This window comes from Calonectris borealis, chromosome 10 (genome assembly GCF_964195595.1).
Source record: "Calonectris borealis chromosome 10, bCalBor7.hap1.2, whole genome shotgun sequence".
NCBI lineage: Eukaryota > Metazoa > Chordata > Aves > Procellariiformes > Procellariidae > Calonectris > Calonectris borealis.
This window is the reverse complement of record NC_134321.1, coordinates 14,731,177-14,748,815: the sequence shown is the minus strand read 5'-3', so window position 1 is coordinate 14,748,815 and position 17,639 is coordinate 14,731,177. Positions and strand designations below refer to the sequence as shown.

The 17,639-nt window shown below is 40.0% G+C and overlaps 1 protein-coding gene across 1 annotated transcript in view; it reads right to left on the bottom strand.

The window, feature by feature from the left end:
* Positions 1-12,927, bottom strand: part of ARHGEF3 (Rho guanine nucleotide exchange factor 3) — a 140,438-nt gene extending 127,511 nt beyond the window's left edge. Inside the window, exon 1 of the mRNA XM_075159067.1 lies at positions 12,036-12,927. Within this exon, the coding sequence (XP_075015168.1) occupies positions 12,036-12,070 (35 nt within the window). The 5' untranslated portion in view covers positions 12,071-12,927. The remainder of the gene's footprint in view (positions 1-12,035) is intronic.
* Between the last annotated feature and the right edge of the window lie 4,712 nt (positions 12,928-17,639).

The window sequence follows — 17,639 nt, the reverse complement described above, 5'->3', positions numbered from 1 at the left end:
TTAATGTCTTCTTTTTGCCTGCGCTTTGCTGTGAATAGAGCATGCAACACCGCCATTCCAGAGAAAACAGAAAAGACTTACAAGAACAGGTCCTTAATTTTGCATTTTTTTTTTTACATCCCTTGTAATAGAAAGGAATAAAAATTCTGCACAGTCTGTTTCTGAACAAATGTGTTTCCTGAAATCTTGTTTTAAAGATCCAGAAAACTATTCTGAAAGGGAGAACAACAAAAGCCTCACCTCTGTAAGGGCAGGAATAGAGACTGTTAGCCATCTGATCTCTTTTTGGATCAGTGCCTGACCTCAAATTTACTCCTGATTCTTAAGTTGGATCACTTTGAAAAAAAAAAAAAAAAAAACACAAAAGTAAAAAACCAAACCAAACCAAAACAAAAAAAAAAACCACAAAAACCACACCCACCCAAAAAACTAGTACTTCTAGAAGTGGCTCAGCAGCAGCAGATGTTGAAAGTTAAATTATTACTTGCCTCTCTAGTCTAGAATAGTGCAGCAAGAGGGGAGTTGTTCTTAAGTGTATTTTGAAGCAACAATGCAAGAGTCCATACTTAAACATCTTCTGGAAAGTTCCTCTCTTTCAGGAAGCAATTTTGTGGCAGGGCAAATGAAAACTTTTCTTTTGGTAATGAATTTCTACTCTACATTGGGAAAGCCCAGATGCTTCAATGATCATGCAAGTTATGCCAACAAGAGTTTTACCTCCTCTTACAGTCACTTGTACTAGTAAGATCAAAGGTTCAAAGGAAGGTTAAAAGCAGTCCATTAATTCTCAAAGTTGGAAGTTGAAAGATTCAAATTACAAAACCACAAGGTTGCCATTCCAGAAAAAAACAAACAAACAAACAAAACAACCAAACAACTTCCACTGTTCACTTGTGAACTAGTACTACAGCAGTAGAAGTGTTCAATGTATGACTGGGGGGAAGAAAAAGAAAAAAAAAAAATGTTTTCAGCACTCCCTCCACACCCTTGGAAACATCTAAGCAAACACTCCATATACATCTCTGCATTGAGACTTCCACTCTGAAACTAGAGTAAAAGCAGGGGATAGAATAAGTGATAAAAGTTACTGCATTATGAATTTTTCTATGAACAATTGATGATAAAGGTTGACATATATCTAACAGAAAATACATGAAATACGGCATGAACTCAATTTATGTTCTCACGTATTCCGCAAAGAAAACCACGAGAGGAATACACCTTGTCAAACTTCTCAGCTCCCTCACATTCCCAGTCTAATATCTGAAAGTGTCAGTAACACATTGTACTCCTTCCCCTCAACAATCTCAGGATCTTAAAAAAATCTGCTTCTGTTGTTTTCTGTAACATAGAAGGGAGGCATCAAGAGGCCAGCATTTATTCATTCTGATAGCAAGATCTCATCCACCACACCTTCAGAAAGATATCTATATGCTGGATAAGACAACAGGCTTTTTGGATACCACGAGTCATATTCTTTCAAGACAGACAGTCATGCTCTTGCAGCCTCCACTGCTCAGTTTCCAATAATATGAAAGATCTGCCAAGCCACCCACTAACTAAACAAACGCACTATTCACTTACACGTGCGGAGGAGAGAGGCATAACAGTCAGCTGATGCAATGGTGGACAAGCATCCTTCCTCAGCTACCACCGACAAAAGGGGGGCGGGAAACACCACCATGCCTGCCTGGCTCTCTTCTGCCCTCTGCACAGCAGCACCCAAGAGCACACTTCAAGATGGCAGCAGGTAGCGCAAAGCATCCCTCTAAATTTCCACCCATGCCAAAGAACGAACAATGCTCCAGCAACACCCCCCATGTAATCCCTGTCTGCTGTAGCATAAACTCGTAGCTTTGAATTACTTGAATTACTTTTGTCTCTATCAGCCAGTTTCTTTCAAATCATACTCCTCCTTCCTTACTGTCTTTTGAGATGGAGGAGATTGTTAAAGTTTTGAGACCAAGTGTCCGTTCAGTGTTGCCATCCAGCAGCACTCCTCATTCACACTTCAGAGGTTGGACAGCAATGAGTCAGACAAGCTTCTGGAAAATCATCAGGGATACTCTTTTGTCATCCTATTCCTGATAACAGGTCTACACAGGCCCTACTTCACTCTTTACCAGGAGCAACAGGTAATTAAACAGCTGATCCCCACATTGCTGATAAGTTTTATGGCCTTGTCAAAATACCAGAAGTTTTTTAGTTTCTAAATGACAAATGGAAAATTGGTATCCATCTACACTTTCCAAAGCCATGGATACCATATATCACCATTACTTTTTTTACTTGAAAGTCACGTCAATGAAAAATTCTCAGTCTGTAGATTCTGTCTTGGCTCATTGTTGTGCCACAGACTGCTCTTAAACTTTCTTCAGAATAACTAACTATTTTTAAAATAAAAAAAAAAAATTAAGATGTAGAAGGGGATATCTTTTTTCAAGCATTAAGAATATTTTGTGGAAGCATTTCTAGTGAACAAACTACTTCAGTAGGTCTAAAATAAAACCGAATTGTTCTGCTGTAGAAAGAAAAGTTATCGTAAGGTTTATACTCTCCAAAAATATTGTTTATATTCAAAGTGAACCATAAAAAACTAAAGCCAAAACTGGCAAAACGAAATTTTGTTTGGAATATACTGTTTCAGGATTTATTCAACCAGAATACTAACACTATCCCCAGAAATCAGCCTCCAGTAATAATAACATCTTAGAAAATTAAATGCAAGTCAAGAAACAAAGGAACAATGTTCAGAAAAAAAAATGCTATTCACAGGTGCCTCTTTCTATATCACCATCCAACTCCTGTTTGGACTTGAATTTTATGGCATAGGCATTATACATGATGGAACTTGAAGGAGGAAAATAAATCTATCATCTTTCCTCTTAATAACTTGAAGCCAGATGCCAAGGCAAGTCAATGAATATTAATTTAAGACACTCTGCTTCAGACATATTCTGTTCCTTATCCTCTGTTTGTACACTGAACCTTGACTGTTTCAGATAAGGAACATGCACTTTAATTAGGTGATGTCCTAAAGATCGTGCTGTGCTGTAATAGGAGGAAGTGGGCAAAAGGCAATTCCAGAACAAAAACATAGGAAAACAATGTCAAAGACTTTATTTATAGCAGCTATGTTTAACACTACTGTCACTATCTTATTGAGGGAACAGCCTTGAAGAAACTGGTTTTGAAAAGATATCAGAAATTTAGCATACTTGGTTTTCTATGATTGAGTATAGATTGTTTAATACTAGAGTACCCAGAAGGAAGCATGCACCCCAAAATTCTCTTAAGTTATTTCCACAAAGAAACTCATTTTTATGCTTCCATTAAAATCATTAACTTTGATTATCTGATGCAGTATCAGTCCATCTGCCTTAGAGTAGATTCTTACACCGCATAAAGGCAGAGAAAAGCTTAGTAGTCATAAGCCACCAGCTCAAGAACTGAAAAGTGTGTTATATTTAAGTGTATTTTATTCATTTATATTTAGATTTAATTCTGGAAGTTCTGCAACTGCCCGTAAATGGACAAAAAATAAAGAAGGAAAAAAGGATCTAATACAGCACAGCACTCAAGCCTCTGAACACAGAACAGCTTTAGGATCATTTGAACAGAAAAAATGAGAAGGTTCAAGAAAAGTGTTGAAGCCACAACACCCCATGGGCCCAAACCAGCCTGTGATTTACATCCAGCAGAATGGGGAAGTATTAGCCGATCTTTTTAAAATCATGAATCCCTACACAAAGCCCATTTTCTCTCCCTTTTTTTTTTCTATACTCTTTTCTTGCTTGTGTTACAAAGTGTAGATACACTTTGATCCTTAGGCTAAAAAAAAAAAAATCTTTTTTTGTCTTTCCCTCCACTCCCTAGTTGTATCTCTAGACAAGTAAGGTATTCACAGTAGCAGCAGTTAAAAAATAATGTATCATTCAACAGCTGTTCACTACAGTTAAAGTAAAAATAACCAATATCTTCTGATAAAACATGTTCCCACAGCTCCTTACCTTTACCAAAATGCTTTGCATTGTTGAAATAGTATCTTCTTATACTTGGTTGATAAGAGAACTGTGAAAAAAGCTTTACTGAACCCTAAGACCCCTCAATGCAGAAACTCTTATTCCCTTTTAGTGAAAAAGAAGGCAGTAGCATCACTATAGTAATGTGCATCTACTACAAAGAAAAAAAATTAGGAGTGTTACACACGGTCATTCTCTCAAGCAGAAGTCTTTATGCTCACAAAACCTGAACAATAGATAACTAATTAGCAAGCATGCATCATAACATCTTTAATTTTAAAGAGCCGATTTTCCATTTCCTTACTAGCTGCACAAAAGTCTGTAATTTCTAGTGAACAAACACATTTACTCTTGTATTGTTTTCTGAACAGTCGCATTTCCACACACAAAGTTAGCAAGCACTTAGTATCTCACATCTTGATAGCACTCTGCTCCTAACCAGCAACCGCCTTAGGCAAATAGCTTGTTGAAGGGCAGATTTAAACTTTAAAACAAACTTCATTATTTAACTGCATAACAACAAATAGCAGAAACAATCTTTTACCCAAAGTGTTTTTCTGAGGTTTTCAGATACTGCAGTTGCCAAACATCTTCAAACCACTGAAGCACACTTCAGTAAAATCAGAGTGAAAACTCAAGAAGCTCTTAAAGAATATTTCTCCTGACTACAACTCCAAGTAGCAGGCAGCGCTGAGGAGTTTCACATTGCATAATCACTTCAATCCAAGCCTAGCATACCATAAACTTTGTTTCACACACACTATGGTTATTTCAAGTAAGTGAACACATGTGGCATACCATTACTTACCTTCTTAAAGTCTTTAAAAATGCACCTGATGCACTAAAGAATGAGGTTTTGGAGGACCATTTAAATACGTATTTTTGAAAGGGTTTTTATTTCTGTCCTTGAGGCATCTCATTAAAAATAGTCACCTTCTGTCCTCTTAAGAAGCGCAGATAAGTTTTATGTAGGTACTTTACACAAGTGTTCGTACAAAGGTATTTGGAGGAAGTAGTTCAGAGAACCACAGGCACTGCACATCACTTTTCACTCCATATTTGGTGATTCCCTCAGAACTCTCCAAGATGATAGAGAAGAAGCTTTAAAATAATATAATGATTCTGTCTCACAGCAAATATCGTTTGGCTCCCTCTCCTACACACACACACACTCGCTATAGACAGTGAGATAGTCTATCCAGCCATATATAAAAGACAATGTTTATTTCTGAAATAGCATGAATTTTATATTCAGTCTCAGCACAAAGTAGATTAAAAGGTAAAAGACAACAGTTAAATAAATAAATAAATACATACAAGTTTGTGCCAGGCTGAAGTCAGAGCACTGACATGGAATCGTGTTCCATGCTGGAGAAATATAGCCTACTATGAGACACTGTTCTTAATAGGACTAGTCCTTTAGTTTACCAAGACTTAGCTCTTTTCCCTAAAAAATGCCAAAAGAAAAGGAAGACAACCAATTACATTACAATTCATCTCATATCACCTTCATGAAAGCACATGGAGAAGTTTACCAGCATCAAAGAGAGGATGTGGTTACAACTCGGACATCTTTCAGAACCGTTTAAATATGTTTATATAGTAAGACACCAGCATCAGGGAAACCACAGGCAGGTACATGCACACATTTTATTCCCAAAATACAAACACAGATTCTCCTGAGCTGGTTATTGCTGTGAAAAGTAAGAGTTAGGAAAGAATTCAGACTGCTGGTTTAGTCTATCCTGCGTATCAGCACATGATGTAACACTGTACATCACTGCGATAAAGAACAGAAGAGTAAGGACTCATCTGCACTGTCCAATCTGCAAAGTTATCAGGAGCTTTGCGTCTTTTAGTGGTTTCAACTCAGAAATTTTAGCAGTGTAGGGGGAAATAGAGAATGCTTGTAAGCTTTGTTGTCACTTTCAGAGATGGTAGTTGATTGCCATATCAATTTAAAAAAAAAAAAGGGAATTTAATGTTTCAGTACTCTGTGTCTTAGTAATAACACACAACTAAATCTCTCTTATCTGATTAGGAAAAAATCTAACATTATGAAACACTAGCAAAGACTAAAACAGAACATTTTAAACAGAAGGTTTAAAACACAGAAGGTACACACACAAAATTAAATATACACCAGAATACAAAGAACACAAAGTACTATATTCAACATAAATAGATATCAAGGAATTTTTTGTCACTGATGTTATAATTACATATGTCATTCTGAGACAAACCTGTTTCTCTTGACTAAAAGATCCAGATGTTCCTATTTCAAGTATCTGGCTTCAGCACCAGACAGTAAACAAAACAACCTATCCACTCTATCAGTGTGCAAGAAGAATTCTCCAGCACCGGCCATTTCCCTACCCTTTTCCCCCTCTCCAAGTTTTTATTTCTTTTCAACTAAGCAAGCAAACAAAACACAGCAGTATAATAAACTAGCTTCTACTACAGGCTTAGTGTTAGCCGTTAGTCAGTTTGACAAGCAAAAAGGGGCAAAAAGTTATCTGATTTTTTTCATAAACTATTATTTCAAATGCAAATACAGCTACTTTTAAGCTAAACATACTGTATTGTGTTTTGCAGTTGACACTATGCAGCAAAACAATGTTGAGAGGTTCTTTCCAAAGATTATGAGTATTTATGTTCCCAATTTAGTGACTCATACAGCTAGCAATTTCTGAGATTAATTTAACTCTATCCTCCTCAAACTTCTGAATTTGAAAGCAAGCACTAAGTTGTTATTCAAAAGTTATAACAATGACAAACACAAAGATTTTATCTATGATTTTTTTTTAATCTAGATTTTATCTAGGGGAAATCTATTTCCAGAAATAACTACGTGCTATTTCTGTAAAGAATATTAGAAGGGCTATACAAAGCTAAACCAATTTAAGGGATAATTTATTAAACAAAAAAGAGGAGTTTTCTGAAACTAGCACTTGAATTAAGTTTTTTTCATGGTAGTGGCAGACTCAGAAAAAAAGAAAAAAGAGATACAGCATGCATGCCCAGTATAAAATTAATGCAACCGCTGCCACATTTTTTCATATTCTTCTCTTCCTTTCAACATATTCCTGTCTCCCTTATGATAAAGGGGTTTATCCTCAACAAAAATACATGAAGAATAAATGAAAAGCAAGAGAATTACCACCACGATTGAGACAAACACAAGCCATTTTCCCCTTTATCAGAATCATCACTGCCAGGGAACGGTAGCAGGTTCAAAATTTTATCTGCCTGGAAGGGTGTCACATTTTCTCCTTAACATTAAAATCATGATCCTTCCAGCCTACTATCTTAATAATCATGACTATTTCATTCAGGATTGCTGCACAGTTTAATAAGTCATTGAAGTTTGTCAGGTTGGTTTTGCATTTATTTTTCTTGGTTATTTAATAGATTTGAATGGCAGACAAAAAGGCGTATTGTCCCAAAATTATCTTCTTTTCAGTCTTTATAGCTTTTCACCTGCAATTGCTAAGCACAGTCAGAACACAAACCTACATGGGAAAGTTTGTAAGATCACCCCTCCACACAGTAATAAACTTGCTTGAGAGAACTTTTTCTAGGATATTAATTACTTATCTGGGGAGCATCAACAAATGCTAATTTTGACAGCATCTCTTTCTGTAGGCAAAGTATTTTAAGGCTCATATTCACATAAGAACCTCACCATCTACAGAGGGATACCAGGTTTGGGACACACTCATAGCCTGTGTCAAAACAAATGTGGTGGCTTTAAGCGCTGTATTGCAATGCATACATGCCTCTAGCCTCCCCCAGCCACCTGCCATCTGGATGCATCAGTTAAGGCCGTATACAGGCAGAAGCAGTCAGCCACCCTCAAAACACGCGCTGTCCAAATAGCTGGTTGTTGTCTTCAAGACAAAGGTGATGGTCCAGACAGAACCCTCTGGACCCTCTGGTCCAGAACTAGCCGGACACACTGTAATATTTAAAATAAAACCAGTAGCATTCCTGATACTGTACAGTGTAATGGACATACTCTTCTCCTAGTTATAATCCCAAAAATTTGTTCTGGAAAAATGCTGAAGTGTTTAAAATAAACTAATGAAAGCTGTACTTCTATTTAACAACTAAAATGTTTGAGAGATGATACCAGCAGAGCAGCTGTTCTTGCTCTACAGAAACCACAGAAGTCCAGATAATTCCTGCCAACTTTCCAAGTTTATGCAAGCTTCAGTGGTGTAAAAGCCAGTAAACCTTTTTGAATACAAGTTGTACCACACATTGATTACACCTGCAGAGTTATGAGGGGAACTGCATGACTGTGAGGGTAAGTAATCCTATATAGGAGGGGAAAAAAGAAAAATCAGTAACAGAATAGGGCACCTTTCTAGTCACATAATGTTACCATTTCTGTTTGTATATATAATGATTTAACATAAAAAGCAAAAAACCATTATTTTATTGTAAAGAACATAAAGCTTCTGCTTTTTGTCCAGTTTGAACAAGGGAGGGGATTGCTGGATTTCAGTACTGGCCATGCCTTCAAGTACCACACTCAGCTGTGGTCTGTGTAAGACACATATTACTTTGAAGTAACTCATATACCTATGGCGGCACACTTACTCAGATCTGAAATCCTTAGACTACTCATCAGCACGTGATTAGGAAGAAGTAAATAAATATGCATGTACATATGCCCTTGTGTTTAGATATTAACAGCCTGATCCATTAGGATGCTAACCACTTCAGCTGGATTCTGTACACTGTTGAGCACCTGCAAGTTAATCATTGTTTACATTTCCCTAATTGACAGCATATCACTTCATGTTCAACCCTGGTTGACACTAGATGGGAAAACATTTTCGGTTTGTTTGTTTTTACGTCCTCTATGTTACATATGGGGATGGAGGCCACCACAGTTACATGCTATGTAACTATTTCAGAATAGTTACTTTGCAGCTATTATAGTCAAAAGCAAAGCACGAGGTGTTTGTTAATCACAGATTACTGGAGCGTATTTACCGAGTCCTTTATTTTCCAATTACTTACCTACTACACTACAGTAGTTCTACATGCTCTTAGAGACTTGTGCAAGACCGTAGCCATTTGTTTATTCCAGATTTCATATGACTCGGACAATTGAAATCCACAACACGCCCTCACAAGTTGAGAGGCGCAATTTGGTAAAAAAATCAAAGGGACTTCTATAGGACCTAGAAAATTATTAGATATGTGGAGATAACATTTTTTCAGCCAATAAGTATAGATGCAACGTGAAAATTTCTTTGTCGAGCAAGTTCAAGTATTTTCATCTGTTTCCACTTTTTATTCCAATGTAGTCTTCTCTGCTCAGGCTTTTTCCAAGTCACAGATTAGAATTTATCTATAAAGTACTTGATTTACCTAGTTATCTATAAGTACTAGAATTTATCTGTAAAACCTGCGTGACCTTGCAATGCTTATATCCCCAAGATTTAATAAACAAATAAATAACATGAAGGGATTAAATTAAACATTATGAGACTAATTAAGTTAAACAAAATAAATCAATAATATGATTTATAGTACCCGAAGTCTTTTAGTCTACGCATATCATTTGCCAGTTTCCCTACATATTACACAGGAAGAAAATGGCAACCCTTAACAAATTACTTCTCAAAATGCACATCACACTTAACTGTGTATAAGGTGTCTGCAATAAAATACACATGCACAAAGTACTCCAAAAGGATTCTATATGCATTTATTACAGCATTTGTAGCAGTGGGCAGATGCTTTCACAAAAAATACTCAGAAGAATTATGTTTCATCAAAAGAGATTGTTCAAAAACCTAAAATACTGAAAACATAAAAATAAAACTCTAGCATAAACAGAATTTAAGAGGTCAGGTTAATTTTCTTTAGCACCTAAAGCAAAAGATTTAACATGGGAAAAACTAGTTCCTGAGCCGATATTAAGACATTACATATAAACTCCCGAGCAAAATCAGGTATCACCCACTTCAATTCATGAACAGCAAATCAAAACAGATTTTCGTTTAAGGACATGTGGTCTCACTGGCCACTTGCTGGAAGCAACTCCACATAATACACCTCCTGCACACATAAGACTCCCACAACTTGGAATCACGCCAGAACAACTGTCTACACAAAAGCAGTCCCGAGAAGAAGTGCGCTATTCAAAACAGAGCGGAGGTCTGAGAAAATGTGCAGGGAATGATACTGAACGTTACAGTGTCTTTACGGGTCACGAGGCCTTATCACATTGCTAACCGATATGCATGATTCTGATGGGAAATTAAAAAGGATTTCTGTTCAAGACAATATGGTATTTTGTTTACTAAAACTGGGTAATAAATATTAACTGAGAACAGGTACCAAGTCACATGTATAAAAATTTTAAACAGAAGAGCTACATCCACTAAATGACAAGCCAAAGATATGGTGCTTTCCCTTACTTCACATATACTGGGGCAGCTCTGTTTCACATATTCTCCCTACCTACATTCTGCAAAGCCTATTATTCTGCAATCAAAATTTTAACTCCATTTGTTTCCAAATCCCATGGCTTCTCCTATTCTGAATTCAAATTCTGTACAGATACAGCATCCGTCTCATAACTTGTTGCACTTGGCAGACTGTACATGCTACAGAATTGGGTATGTAACCAAATTAATTCTATAACAAGTGTTCGAGGATGAAGGAATTTTCTCTGCCTTTTCACTATGAAAATGTAGCATGCAAGGTACTAAAGGATAACATTTAACTATAAAATATATTAATGTATGTATGCACAACATGGAAAAGATATACATGAACATTTATATGTTCACAAGATTTGAGAACTATATAGAAAAACAAAGATACCAACTACCAAGGATTTCTTGCATTAATGTAAATGGTTCCTTAGAAAATCACAAATTCTGGTCACCGCCAACCACATCACTAAGATAACTGGTAAAACACCGGTACTGCAACACGACCCCGGAGCCAGCCACGAACAACCTTACAGCGTTTTCACCTACACGGGCCTTCACCAGCATTGATTATTTAAATTCAGGCAACGCTCCGTGCCATGCTAATTAATGTTGTCTCTCTTTTACAGCCTATTCAGAGTCTGCTGTGACTGACTTCACAAGTGTAAGTAATTACGCTCGGTGTTTGTTTTTTCCACTTTCCTTTCGCCCACAAACCTCCACCACCCCCCCCCCGAGGTGGAGGCTGCGCTGAGGGGCGCGAAGGGCTGAAAACCAGAGGCCGGCGGAGCCGCTCCCTCCCTCGCCAAGCCAAACAAGCAGCTGGGGGAATAACTCATATTGTAACAACAATTACGGTTTTCAAAGGAGTCAACAGGCACCTGGACTTCGGCCCTTCCTTCGCGGGGTCTTCCTTCTGAACTGACACTCGTGTAAGGTTTGTCCCTAAATAAATGTAAGAAGTTATTTAAAAAGTAAATAAATAAAACCAAAACGGCTGTTGAGCCCTGAGAGGAAGCGGGTGAAGCGCCCGCCGCCCGGCCGGTGGCGGCCCCCGCCTCCTCAGGGCCCTCTCAGGGCTGCCGGGCACGAGCGGAGCTCGGGGTCGCTGAGGCGGCGGGTCCCGCCCGCCTGCCTCCGACTCGCGTTAGACCGACCTTGGCGGCGCGAAGCTCCGACGGGGAGGTACCCCGTGCCGCCCCCTGCCCGGGGCATCGCCAGAGCGGGGCGAGGGGGCGGCGATGGCGCCAGGAGATGAAGGAGGAAGAGGAGGGTGCGTCCCCCCGGCACCCACCAGGAGCTGTCGTGAGTCCTTTCCCGAACCGCCGGGGCACTCCCGCTACCGCTCCGTGCGCAGTCCCGTAAGGGGCGGCGGGTCCCCCCGGAGGCACAATGCAACCTTTGTGGTCAGCCCGGCCACGGCCGCCTCCCTCGGTGCCCGCAAGCCTGGCCGCCTCCAGGTGCCCCGGCGGAGCCGAGCCCGTCCAGCTCTGACAGGCAGCCGCCTCCCTGCCCAGCCCCAAGCAGAGACCAGACGCAAGGGACAGCACCTTACCTTGCACCCTCCTGCTCCTCTTCGGCTCCCGGCATGCGGCTCGGAGAGCTGAGGGCCCGGCGGCAGCCGTCGGCGGGGGCGAGAAAGGGCTCCGAGGGCTGGGCAGGGAGAGCAGCTGGCAGCCGGCGGCGGGAGCGGAGAAGACGCGGGGGGTTCCAGGGCCGGCCCAGCGGCTGACAGGGGAGGCGGAGGGAGGGGACGTGTCTGTGTGCCGGCCCCCTGCCGCCCCCCGGAGCCCGCCCCTCGCCGCCGGCCGAGGCCCGCCCCGCGGCTCCGCCCCCCGCCTGCCGCCCGCCTCCACCCACCGCGCCCTCTCCGCCTGTCCCGCTCGGTCTCCCCTTCCCCAGCTGCCATGCGCTGCTCCGTCGAGCGTCCTTCCCTTCCGCGCCTCGCCTCTGGGTCGCTTCTGAACTACCCACCCCGGCGAGGTGCCGCCGCTCGGGCCCGGGGCAGCTGCCTCCGCAGCGGTGGCCCGACCGGCCCCTGCCTCTTCCCAGGGCGCCTGGCTTCACTTCCCCGGCTCCCCCCGACCCCTCCGCCTCCCGGGTGGGGAAGCCGGGACCTGCGAAACGCCGGAGGCGAGAAGGGCACCGGCACGCCGCCCCCTTCCCGATGACAGTGCCACGGGCTTTGCTCGGCTTGTGCCGCCCTGGAAGCTCAGTTCCCACCGCCACGTTGGTGTTCAAAACAGCTACGGAGGAAGACCGACCGAAAAAAGGCAAATGGCACCCGTTCGACGCCGAGAAGACGAGATTAACAGCAAGTGACCAGGAGTAGGTCCCATTAGGTCAACAACCTGGGGAAAGCTGTGACTAATTTACAGATGGTAACAGCCATCCCTGTTTTGGAGGAAAGAAGTATGGAAGTATACTAGGAAGCCCTATTGATCATAAAAAAAAAAAAAATAGGGCTGTGAAGACGGAAGCAAATAGATTATGAGCTCTTTAGATGAGGGACTATCTTTCTGGTATGCGTTTGTACTGTGCCTGGTAAAGATAATCCTATTTTCTGTGACCGAAGTCTATAGGCACTAGTATTTATAACAATAAATACTAACAATTACATCACTTCACACAAATGCAAATTCAAATGAAATGTAGGTGGTAAGTCTTTTTCAGTAGTAGTATTGCCAACATAAAACGGCCAATGGAAAAACAATAATAAAAGATGAAAAGTAGCTCACCACATTTTGTAGCCCAGATACCAGAAATATTTTAAAATAGAATAATTAATTGTGTTTCTCAACCATGGTTAGGCTTTCCATTTCAAATCTAACATCTTGCAGTGACATTTAATCTTTCAGTTGTTTCAAATTGCTGAGGCTAGAAATGCAGTATAGACATAGACATGGATATCAGACCTTGTTTGTTTTTAAGTAAATGTGTTAAATTCCATTTAATTTCTTCAGTCTGGGATACTAAAGTAATCTGTGAACTCCACTTTTCACAGTATGAAAATACTCTGGAATTAAAGTCACATTTAAAGAAACTGGTACTTAAGGTGAAATACTCTTTTTAAACTAGGGACAATTCAACTGGAAAATAGCCATCAATGGAAAATAGCCATCAAGATGCCATAGTAGTTTTACGACTACTTTTTTTCTGCTCCTAAAGCAGCAATTTACATAAATTAGACAGGTATATGGGGACCTGGCACTTTTCTAGCCCTATGGCAAAGTTAGCTACACAGGGATTTATGTTTTAATCAACACTATGTCACAGGCAAAACCTGGGCTCCCAGCAGTATCGACATAATTAGCAGAATGTAGAAATCTTTGAGGCTGCTCAGGTCTGATAATTTCTGATGGACTCCTGAAACATTGAGCCTTCATCATGGCTGCTGCCAAGAAAACTAGAAAACAGATGTCCCATCCCCTGCTTTGGTAGTGCCACTGAAGTGGTGCCTATTACAAAAGCAGAGCTGCGACAGGCAGCAACTGCCCGCCCATTTTTTATTCGGGACTTACCATGCCTGTAAAGGAAAAGTGACAGTTCTAGACCCCTGTTTTAAAGCTTAATTTGGTATTCATTATCCGGAAATGGGAAAAGATGCTCTGTTTAGAGACCTTTAACTTTTAGTCTATTTTATGCGCCCTCAAAATTTCCACACTTACGTACACAGGGAATGAAGAATTAGTTGATGTAAATTCTATAATTATATAACATACTGGAATCTGCTCAACCATTTCAACTAAAGATGTTGTCCAGGGAGATTTAACACTTTTTAGTAATTACTAATTTGTAATTCCTGGTTTTTAAGATGATAAACTATATAACACAACTTGCAATTGTTATTTGTTCAGCATTTTTAAATCTTAACAAGCGTGAAATCTTCTTTAGTATGCAAAATATAGAATGCAAGTGTTAAATGTATTATTACTTCAGTCCAAAACATTATCTTAAAATACAGTGACATTTGACAGTTGCACTTAAAAAAATGTTTGTTTTTAACAAGCCAATTTAAGAGTAAAAGCAGGAATATTCAAATAAGTGTGCCTGTATTTCTCAGGTTAAAGGCAGTCTAAGCAAAGAAGGTAAAGTTTAGAAATAAGAATCCTGCCCTGCTTTCCTGATTCACTGTAACTATTATTCTCACTCCACCCTCAGTAGCTGAGCGTTGTCCAACTATTCCGCAAAGAGATGGTGGTTTCCTTCCTAACACCTAAATCACACCTTGGCATGTTTGCAAAAGCTACAATAAAGAGTAGACAGTTTCCTTTCTGTTGATGACTAATGACTTTTATGGGTACATCCCCCACATTAGACGTTGCTAAAGACAAGTAGGTCTAACTCTATTCTCACTTTTAATTATTTTGAAATAAGTATGATGTAACTGACAGCAATGAAATCACTCCTGATTTTCATCAAAATTATAAAGGAGTCATTCTTGCAAATCACGATCACACCAAGTAATGCACTTCTACAAGAGTACTACCAAGGAGTGCTATGGGGCTGAAGCAGGCCCCTGCAGAGTCCGTCAAAAGGCTGCCCTAAGGTAACTCACACTTCAGAGGTCTCTGTGGGATGTTGTAGAGGAAATAAAATACATTGCTTAATGTCTGCCCCACATCTACCTCTTCCTTCTCTTGCGGTTCTTGCTGTGCCATCCTCTGTTTCCCACCATGCTCCATCAGTAGATGACTTGTTACAGTGGTGCAACAGAACTTTGGAGCATAAAACAGTGCCCTGTTGATTGTTCTATCACGCAGGTTATTGCAAAATGGCAAAAGCTGCAATAATAGTATCTCTAACCAAATGCACTGACTGGTTACAGAATGTTGAAAGAAGCACTATTATGGCTCAAGACTGACACATGAATCCCTGCATTCTGTCTTCAGCTGACACCAGCCTCATCTCTGCTCTGAAGTGGATCTATTTCCTATCCATTTCTCGTGTAAGTTAGGATAACAACACTTGCTTGTGGCTTTTATATCCCCAGTTGCGCACTTGTGAGGAAAAAAATCTGACTTGTGACACACCAAACAACTCCTCTGATGTATGTGCCACTCACATTGTTAATATCGGATTTCATAACCAGACCCACTGAAATTGGTTGAACCATCTGAGAAATAAAGCATTACTAAAAGGGGTGTGGCCACAGCATTCATAAAAGGCTTAGAAAATGTTACTGAAAAAGACTTTTATATGGTGATTATTGTTCCGCAACTTGCACTGCAGATTACTCTCACCAGGCAGTAGCTAGCTGCAGTGAAAATATTCTTGGCACTCATTTCCTCCGTGTAAAATCCTTCTGGGAACTTTTTTATTTGAAACACAGTTTAGTTTGGTAACTATGTAAAAAATAAATAAAACAAGTCCGTTCCCTTTTGCTATGCAAGGCATCCTGTCTTTTGACAAGTTTAATCCTCTATAATTGGGTTAGAAATAAAATTTTCTCAGCCATGGAAGGGGCGACTTCTATTTTTAGTTTTGATCGGTATTTTTAGTGTACTATCAAAGGTAATAGGGCACTCTTGGTCTGCAGTTGTTGGCAATAGTCAATATTCCAATAAAAGGCAGAGTGTAGCTTCCAAAGATTGCTTTACTCCGATATGGGAAAAACACTGTATCAGTCGCCCAGGCCCTTTGTAGAATCTCAGGTTCCATGTCTATTAATAAGAAATGTTATACTCCCTAGGAAATTATATTATGATTATCAATAGCCAAATATTTTTGGTTGAGTAAAATCTCATCATAAACATGGTTGGCTATTACAGAAATTCAGAACAAGTTATGTGAACAATTTGATGTTGATTTACAGTCAAAGGGTTAATACAGAACTTGCACAGGGAGCATACATGTGTTACAGCATTTACAATTACGCGAAACCACAGGTGCATATTTCCCCTGTGGAGGAAAAATACCCATTTGATAGACTATTATGAAATAAATTTACCTGACTTGTATAATCAACAAGACTGCCTCTCCAAGTAGATCTTTTTGCGAACCAGTAGCAACTAAATAGTTAGAATTCCAACTAAATCAGCACCCCAACAGGATGGCATTCCATACACTCACTCACACTAGTTCAATCTTCTATCCATTATCAAGGCCTGTGAACCTACCAGCAGAGTCTGGAAAAAAGGTAGTCTGATTTCTGTGGTAAATCAGCCTTGAATGTTACAGCTCCCCATCCATTAAAAATGAAGTCTTTTTATTAATTGATGAAGAAAATTCTCCAGATGTTAATTTCTTCTTGCATTGATGTTTACTATTATAATTATTACATCTATTAAGAGTTTATTATAAACTATTATATCTAACTGTCCTGGTTTCGGCTGGGATAGAGTTAAATTTCTTCCTAGTACTGTGTTTTGGATTTAGCATGAGAAGAATGTTGATAACACACTGATGTTTTTAGTTGTTGCTAAGTACCCTGCTAGTCAAGGACACCCAGCTTCCATGCTCTGGAAGAGGCTGGGAGGGAGCATAGCTGGGACAGCTGGCCCAGGTGGCCAACGGGGTATTCCATACTATGTGACGTCATGCTCAGTATATGAATGGTAGGCGTGTTCCAGGAAGTAGCGATCACTACTACAATTGCATTGTACATCACTCATTTTGTATATTCTATCATTATTATTATTTTCCCTTTTCTATTCTGTTAAACTGTTTTTATCTCAACCCACGAGTTTTTCTCACTCTTACCCTTCCAATTCTCTCTCTGTCCCACCGGGGGGGGGGAGGGAGGAGTGAGCGAGTGGCTGCGTGGTGTTTGGCTGCCTGCCAGGTTAAACCACGACACTAACTATATACAACTAAAATTCCCCCCCCCCCCTCCCCCAGCATCTTTCATATTTTCACATTAATGTTTCCAAATGCCCAGCCTTCCCAAAGTATCTGCATTGGAGTAGAATACCAAAATCACTAAGAACTGAGCTTTTAGCATTGAGGTAGGTATGGGCAAGCACTTCAATTTCTGGTCATCTAGGTGACATCCGACACTGAGGAAAGAACATTTCCTTTTCCTCTGCTTTTTGTGTACAGGATAATATGACCAATCTCTACTGTTTCCATAGACTGCTATAAATATGAAATCATTGTCAACAGTGCAGCTGCCCATAAAAATGAACATCATAGTAAATCAGACTTTATTAAATCACTT